The 8915-nt window shown below is 35.5% G+C and overlaps 1 protein-coding gene across 1 annotated transcript; it reads left to right on the plus strand.

The window, feature by feature from the left end:
- The first annotated feature begins 7643 nt into the window (after positions 1-7643).
- Positions 7644-8576, plus strand: LOC106988434 (olfactory receptor 1C1). The gene has a single exon (XM_015086879.1). The coding sequence runs from the start codon at positions 7644-7646 to the stop codon at positions 8574-8576; it is 933 nt and encodes a 310-aa protein (XP_014942365.1).
- Positions 8577-8915: the final 339 nt, after the last annotated feature.

Below are 8915 nucleotides of genomic sequence, written 5' to 3' on the forward strand. Positions count from 1 at the left end.
TTACTCTCCAGTCCCTGAATTCTTATGTTAGTAATAGAAAAACAAAATAAATATGACCTAATTTTAACAACAACAACAAAAAAATAGGTGACAGATTTATATAGTTCTGACTGCTGCAGAGAATGTTCAAAGCAGTTTCCATGGAACAACTCATTTAATTTTCACAAAACTATGTGACGGAATGGATCTGTCAGATTGGCCTGGCTACTAACCCACAATCAGTGTTACATCAGGTCGCAGGTATGTTTTTGCTTAGGTTATATGTTCCTGATGATCTGGAATGGGGGTATAGGTCTCATCACCCTGGTCAGCCAGTGATTAAGACTATTACCTGGTCCCCTTCTGGAATATTGCTGTTCATCATGGTCCTTGAGTCAGACATACCTGGGTTTAAATGTTTCTTCTGTAAGTTTTCAGTCATTTATGTAAATCCTCTAATCCTCTGCATGCCATTTGTCTGTAAAATGTAGCTCTGTGGCTTACTTTTTTTTTTTTTTTAAAGTATCAGAAATATGTCCCTTGTGTAAGATAATGAAATACCATGTATAATACACAACAGCAAATGGCATAGTTCATTTAGGTGATAATTCATAAAAGGAATATTAATAAAATAAGTCTATAAGGTCATATAATAGTTGTTGATCCATTCAGTACAGGGATATTTTATATATGATTTTATCTATCTATCATCTATCTATTTATCTATCTATCTATGCATTTATTTAATTTAAATTCAGGTTTTTTACATACAGTGAGTCTTGGTGTCAGGAATAGAACCCAGGGATTCATCTCTTACATATGATACTCTGTGCTCATCCTAACAAGCGCCCTCTTTAATGACCATCACCCATTTAGCACAAAACCCCTCCAGCAACACTCAGTTTGTTCTGTTTTTAAGAGTTTCTTATGGTTTGACTGCATCTGTTTTTACCTTATTTTTCTTTCTTTTCCCCTATGTTCATCTGTTGAGTTTCTAAAATCCCATACATGAGTGAAATCACATGATGTAAATATGATTATAAAGTGCTTTAAGTTACAGAACATGGAGGTGGGGAAATTCATTCATGAACAGGAAGTGATCCAGTAAGCTCAAAGAGGAATTTGGCTTTTTAAATAAGTCTCAAAACATGAGTGGTATGTGATGATAAAAGACAATGGGGATCAAAACAAATGGTATAATAAAAATAAAACAACACTAGAGCTCATTTTATGCTTAATATATACCCATGTTATGTTTCAGAAATCTTAACGAATTGAAAACAGTTTATTAAAATATGAGTGTCCATATGTTCTTGTAAAATAATCTATCATTTCCAGCTTATATATTATATTTTCTGGGATCCATAAATGCTATTATGTTTTGCATAAAAACAATCTTGGAGAGGGGATTGGAACTTGGTATTAGAAGCTACTGCAAAATATTCTTAAAGGCCGATGTAACATCTTACTATAAAGTAAAACTTTTGTATTTACAAATGAGGGGGGAGAAGCTTAAATGTGAGAAGATTTCTCTCAGTTTGAGATATTTCACACAGTTTTTTTGTTTGATTTGGTTTAGTTTGGATTGGTTTTAAGATAGAGAGGACAAGTGGAGTAGAGGGACAGAGGAAGAGATAGAGATAGAGATGAGAGAGAGAATCTTTCTTTTTATTTTTTTAATGTTTATTTATTTTTGAGACAGAGAGAGACAAGAGCATGAACGGGGTATGGTCAGAGAGAGGGAGACACAGAATCTGAAGCAGGCTCCAGTCTCCGAGCCGTCAGCACAGAGCCTGACGTGGGGCTCGAACTCCTGGAGTGTGAGATCATGACCTGAGCCGAAGTCGGACGCTCAACCGACTGAGCCACCCAGCCGCGCCTGAATCTTAATCAGACTTTTGTGCTCAGCACAGAGCCCAATTCATGGCTTGATCCCACTACTGTGGGATTGTGATCTGAGCCAAAATCAAGAATCAGACGCTCAACCAACTGAGCCACCCAGAGACCTCTCACATAGTTTTTAAAATTCAAATTCATTTCAAAAATATTTTTAAATTGATGTCATTTAATATTAACAATTAAAACCAAATTTAATCCAAGTATTTCCCCCACTAACTCTACATTAATAATATCTATTACAAATATTTTGTTCAACAAGTCCTCGACCATTCTTTTATACTCAGCATCATGTTTTCCCTTGATTACTGTCTTGTCTTCCCTTGCTTCCCTTCCCCTCTGCCAATGCCTGCTTGGTTCATCTAAGCCAGGATTATGCCCTCAATCACAGTATTTCCTCTACATACACAGCCACATGCATTCTCTTGAACCAACAGTTTTGTACTTCACTACCTTAAACAATTCTATATTTTGTATATGTGGAGCTCCACCCTAATGTGATAAATTCTTAAAATAAAATATTACCATATGATAATATATATTGAATACATGTTTAATATATTATAATTCAACACTATAGAGTCTTACAGTATGTGCTTATTATTCCAACATCCTTGCTCTATGGCTTGCGGCAAGGTAATGTTTGGAATTCCCTACAAATGTAGCTTTCGTGTTCTGCATTCATGTCCTTCTCCCTATGCAGTTTATAATTCTAATTCCTCACTACCAGACCCAGAACATATTCTCAGTTCCAATATAGACTGCCCCTTACAAACACACACACACACACACACACACACACACACACGGACACACACACATGCACACACACACACACACACACACACACACACACGAACATGCACATACATCTACTAGATGGAGATGAAGTCACACTGGTGTTTAGCCTGGACACTAAATTGTTAATACAGTCATCATGCCATTTGTTCTTAGGTACAAGTTAAAGGAAAATCAAATTTTGCATTTCAGAGACTTGATTTTTTTTTAATGTTTTCAAAGGTAATCAAGTATTATGTGGACGGTTTTATGAGGTTTAACATACACTAATGGGCAGTGCATACAAACACAATCCACATTCAGTTAACCCATTCTGACATAGCTTCTCTAAATACTGTCCTCTGTTTTATGCTGTCTTAGCCCATCAGTTGTAATGTCTAAGAATTCCTGGGACATACAGCTGAGCTCATACTACTTGTGGAAAGCCCCCACAGATATTTCCCCAACTGGAGCCAATATTGTGGCTGGACCAGCCCTTGTGATTCTTACAATGGTTATGTTTCAACAACTATGAGGGAACTTTGAAAAAACAAGACTTATTACAAGTCCCGGAGGGTACACAGCATACATGGGGTTCTGCAACTAGATCATAATACACACACACACACATACACACACGCGCGCAAAAGAGGATAAAATAATTATGCAAAATGAGAATTGATTTAGGGAAATCAGTGACTTGATCAAACATAATAACATCCATTTTACAGAAATCCCAGAAGAAGAGAGAGGAAAGGGGCAGAAAGTTTATTTGAAGAGATAGTAGCTGAAAACTTCCCTAATCTGGGGAATAAAGTAGATTTCCAGATCCAGGAGACACAGGGAACCTGCATGAGAATCAACAAAAGCAGACCAAATCAAGACACATTGTAATTAAAATGGCAAAATATAGTAATAAAGAAAAAAATGAAATACATCTTTATCTTGCAAGGGAAAATGCATGAAGTTAGCAGAAAATTTTTCAACCGAAAGTTTTCAAGCCAAAAGGGAGTGTCATGATATATTCAAAGTGCTGGAAAAAATCTAGATCCAAGAATGAAGTATCCAGCAAGTCTATCATCCAGAATATAAGGACAGATAAAGAATTCCCCAGATGAACAAACACTAAATGAGTTTGTGATCATTAAACCAGCTCTGCAAGATATAATGCAAGGGAATCTTTGAGGGGAAAGGAGAGACCAAAAGTGACAGTTTAAAGATAGGAAACACAAAAACAGCAAATGTGAATATTTGCACACACCCTCAAAAATCAGTGACCTGACAAAAAAGGATATAAAATATAATAACATATACCTGAAATATAGAGAGGAGAAGGGGAAAGAATGTATTCAAATTTAAATAGCCATCAACTTAACATAGCCTATATGTAGAAGTCATTATATACAAACCTAATGGTAACCAAGTATCCAGAACCACTAATAATATGGAAAGAATAAAGTGAAAGAAATCCAAATATACCACTAAAGAAAATCAGCACAACGTGAAACAGAGAAAGACAAGAAAGGATCAGAGAAAATGTTCAGAAACAACTGCAGAACAAATAATAAACTAACAATAAATAAATATTTATCAATAATTACTTTCCATGTAAATGAGCTAAATGCTTCAATCAATCAAAAGGCATATGATGAAAGAACAAGTTAGAAAAAAAAAAAAAGACCCATCTATGATGTGCCCACAAAAGACTCATTTTAAACCTAAAAACAGCAGCAGATTGAAAGTGAGAGGATGGAGAAATATTTACTATCCAAATGGAAGCCAAAAGAAAGCTGGAGTGGTTGGGGCACCTGGGTGACTCAGTTGGTCAAGCTTCCAACATTGGCTCAGGTCGCGACTCACAGGTTGTGAGTTTGAGCCCCACATCCGGCTCTCTGCTGACAGTGCAGAACCTGCTTCAGATCCTCTTCTCCCTCTCTCTGCCCGTCCCCCTTCTCTCTCAAAAACAAGCATTTTTTTAAAGCTGTAGTAGCAATACTTATATCAGAAAAAAAAAACAGTAGATTTTAAAACAAAAACAGTAACAAAAGTGGAAGAAGGATGCCGTAAAATTGTAAAGGGGACAATCTATCAAGAAACTATAACAACTGTAAATATTTGTGCATCCAACAAATCACCCAAATACATAAAACAGTTCATAACAAACATAAAGAAACTAATAGTAATACAACAATAATAGGGAACTTTAACACCTCATTTATGTTAATGGACAGATTTCTAAACAGAACAAGGAAACAATTCTTCAAATGACACAAACAAGTGGATTTAACAAATATATTCAGAACATTCCATCCTAAAACAGCATAGTACACACTGTTTTCAAATACACATTGGGTGTACTCCAGAATAGCATCCACATTAGGATACACACAAGTTTTATCAAACTTGATTCAAAAAGATCAAAGTCATACCATGCATTTTAACTGACCACAATGATATGAAACTGGAAGTGAACCACAAGAAAAATTCTGGAAATACCACAAAAATATAGAGATTAAATAACATGCTACTAAACAATCAATGGACAACCAGGAAATCAAATAAGAATTTTTTTTAAGTACATGGAAAAAATCATGAAAACATAGCAGTCCAAAACATTTGGGGTGAAGCAAAAGCAGTGTTAATTGGGAAGTGTGTAGCAATACAGGCCTACCCCAAGAAGCAAGAATAATCTCAAATAAACAACTTAACCTTACACAGGGACTAGAAAAATAAAAATAACAAAACGTATATTCAGCAGAAGAAAATAAATAATAAAGATTTAACCAGAAATACATGATATAGAGGGATGCCTGGGTGGCTCAGTCCATTAACCATCTGACTTGGTTCAGATCATGATCTCATGGTTCAAGGGTTCAAGCCTTTCATCAGGCTCTGTGTTTCCAGCTCAGAGCCTGGAGCCTGCTTCACATTCTGTGTCTCCCTCTCTCTCTGTCCCTTCCCCACTCGTGCTCTTTCTAGCTCTCTCAAACATAAATAAACGTTAAAACAGTTAAAAAATAAATGACATAGAAACTTAAAAAAAAACAAAAAATACATAGTACACATCGAATAAATAAGATGCCTCTTTGAAATGAAATCAATAAAATTGATAAATCTCTAGCCAAACTTATCAGAAAAAATGAAAAACAATGTTCATATAAAAAAATCATAAATGAGAGAGGAAAAATAACAAATAACACCACAGAAATACAAACAATTATAAGTGAATATTATGAAAAAGTATATGCCAACCAATTGGACCACCTGGAATAAATGGATAAATTCCTAGAAACATGAAATGCCAAAACTGAAACAGTCAGAAATAGAAAATTTGAACATACCAATAACCACTAAATAAATTGAACCAGTAAAAAAAAAAAAAAAAAACTGAACAATCAAAAGTCCAGGGTCAGATGGCTTCACAGGTGAATTCTACCAAACATTTAAAGAAAAATTAATACCAATTATTCTCAAAAAATATTGTAAAAAAATAGAAGAAAAAGGAAAACTTCCAAATTTGTTCTATGAAGCCAGCATTACTGTAATATCAAAACTGGATAAACACACCACTAAAAAGAGAACAGGCCAATATCCCGGATAAGTATAGATGCAAAAATTCTAATCAAATACTAGCAAACCAAATTCAATAATATATTAAAACAACAACAACAACAACAACATTCAATCCCATCAAGTGAAATTTATTCCTGGGTTGCAATCTTTGCAAATCAATCAATTTGATACAGCACGTCAATAACAGAAAGGATAAGATCCATATGATCATTTCAATATGTCAAAAAAGAAAACAAAACAAAATAATAAATGAAGACCCCCTCCAATGACTTTCAGTTTATGTGGTTTACCATTATCAGTATTTATCATATTAAAATTAAAACTAATATTTATAAAAATAAGGGAGAAACCAACTCACAAAAAATATAAAACCAACTCACATTAGAAGATGAATTTGGGGGGTGTCTGGGTGGGTCAGTTGGTTGAGCGCCCAACTTCATCTCAGGTCATGATCTCACAGTTCATGGGTTTGAGTCCTATATTGTTCTCTGTGCTGACAGCTCAGAGCATGGAGCCTACTTTGGATTCTGTGTCTCCCTCCCTCTCTCTCTCTGCCCCTTCCTCACTTGCACTCTGTCTCTCTCTCTCTCAAAGCTAAATAAACATTAAAAAAAAAAAAAGATGTATTTGGAACTTTGTATAGTCTCCAGTGTGCTGACCTCAAGGGAGAAAATGGTGTCCTGGTTCAAGACCTGTCCCCTTATATTATATAAATAAATACACTTTAATAAGTAAATACTCCCACAGTGATACAATATAATTATCTATAGAGAGAAACATGATTATCTGTATTTCATTACTCTCTGTTTTTTCACCCTTGACTAGGAATCTAAATGAATCTAAATGAATGCTCAGGCCTATAGATATATAGTGGGGAGGAAAATTGTTGATTGGCAAAAGTCTTAAGGAGGAAGGTATGTATTGATAATTTTCAAAGATTGTTGCAGGGATATCTGGGTGTTTGAGTCTGTTTAAGTGTCCAACTCTTGATTTTGGCTCAGGTCAAAATCAAGCCCTGCTTCAGGCTCTGTGCAGACAGCCTGGGACTGCCTGGGATTCTCTCTCTCCCTCTCTCTCTGCCCCTCCCCCATTTGCATACTCTGTCTCTCAAAATAAATAAATAAATAAACATTTTTTTAAAAAGAAGATATTATGCAGAAAATTTGCATTTTTGTTTGAAGGAAAAAAAACATTCTTTCTTGAAAAAAGTTTAGATTGTTATGCCCAACATGTCTATGTGAATATATAGACAATGTCGTAAATACAAGATATAATTGGTGAGCACAAAGAATTTGAATGGTACTTTATTACACACACACACATGCACACACACAAACACGCACACACATGTGTGTGAAATAGTTAACATTTCTAGTCTTTACAATTTAATATTTTTATTTCCTAGATTTGTTGGGAAGATGGAAACAGGAAATCTAACAATTATCAATGATTTTGTCCTGGGACTTTCTGGATCAGCAGAGCAGCAACATTTCCTAGCTGTGCTCTTCCTATGTATGTACTTAATCACTATATCAGGCAACATGCTCATCATCTTGGTTGTGGGCTTTGACTTTCACCTCCATTTACCCATGTATTTCTTCCTTAGTAACTTGGCCTTTGTTGATATCTGTTTTACCTCGACTACTATCCCCCAAATGATAGTGAACATCGTGACTGATACACAGACAATCTCTTTCATAGGATGCCTCAGCCAGCTTTTCTTCTTCATTTCTTTTGTGAATATAGACAGCCTTCTTCTCTGTGTGATAGCATACGATAGGTATGTGGCAATTTGCCGCCCTTTACATTATACTTCAATTATGAATCTGCACTTTTGTGTCCAACTAGTGGCTGGGCTCTGGATTGTCACTTATTTCCATGCCCTCTTACACACTCTTTTAATGGCACATCTGTACTTCTGTGCTTCCAATATCATCCACCATTTCTTCTGTGATCTCAACCCTCTCTTGAAGCTCTCTTGCTCTGATATATCCCTCAATGTGATGGTTATTTTTATAGTGGGAGGTCTATTTGCTCTCACTCCCCTTATCTGCATCCTCATATCTTATGGACTGATCTTCTCCACGATCCTGAAGATCACATCTACTCAGGGGAAACAGAAAGCTTTCTCCACCTGTGGCTGCCACCTGTCAGTGGTGGTGTTGTTCTATGGCACCGCCAGTGCTGTCTATTTCACCCCCTCCTCATCTTTTATCCCTGAGAGTGACACCTTGTTAGCCATCATGTATACAGTGGTGACTCCAAAGGTAAATCCTTTCATCTACAGTCTAAGGAACAACGACATGAAGAGAACACTTCAGAAAATGTTTTGTAAGGAATTATACTTTTAGCAGCAATCATGAATACCTAATGGCTGAATTAGACATCATGAATATGGTAATAAAATGTGCATTCATGGGTGATCATAGTAACAGTAATAAAAGCAAATAACAGCTAATAAATGTCTCTGTCATGCTGGAAATGATGATAAATGTTTTATATAGATTATCACATATAATCCTTAGAGTATAAAAATTAGATAAAATTATAAATCCATCTTTCAGATATGGAAAATGAATTTCAGGGAAGTTATATAGTGTGTGTATTGCCCTACTTTGTGAGTAAGGAACCTCTGGCTCCAGTACAAATATATTCTTGTGAAAATTATCAGTCTCTGTGATAAATTTCAC

Source organism: Acinonyx jubatus, chromosome A1 (genome assembly GCF_027475565.1).
Source record: "Acinonyx jubatus isolate Ajub_Pintada_27869175 chromosome A1, VMU_Ajub_asm_v1.0, whole genome shotgun sequence".
NCBI lineage: Eukaryota > Metazoa > Chordata > Mammalia > Carnivora > Felidae > Acinonyx > Acinonyx jubatus.

Coding starts and splice junctions, on each gene's coding strand:
- LOC106988434 (XM_015086879.1), top strand. CDS start 7,644: ATGGAAACAGGAAATCTAACAATTATCAATGATTTTGTCCTGGGACTT.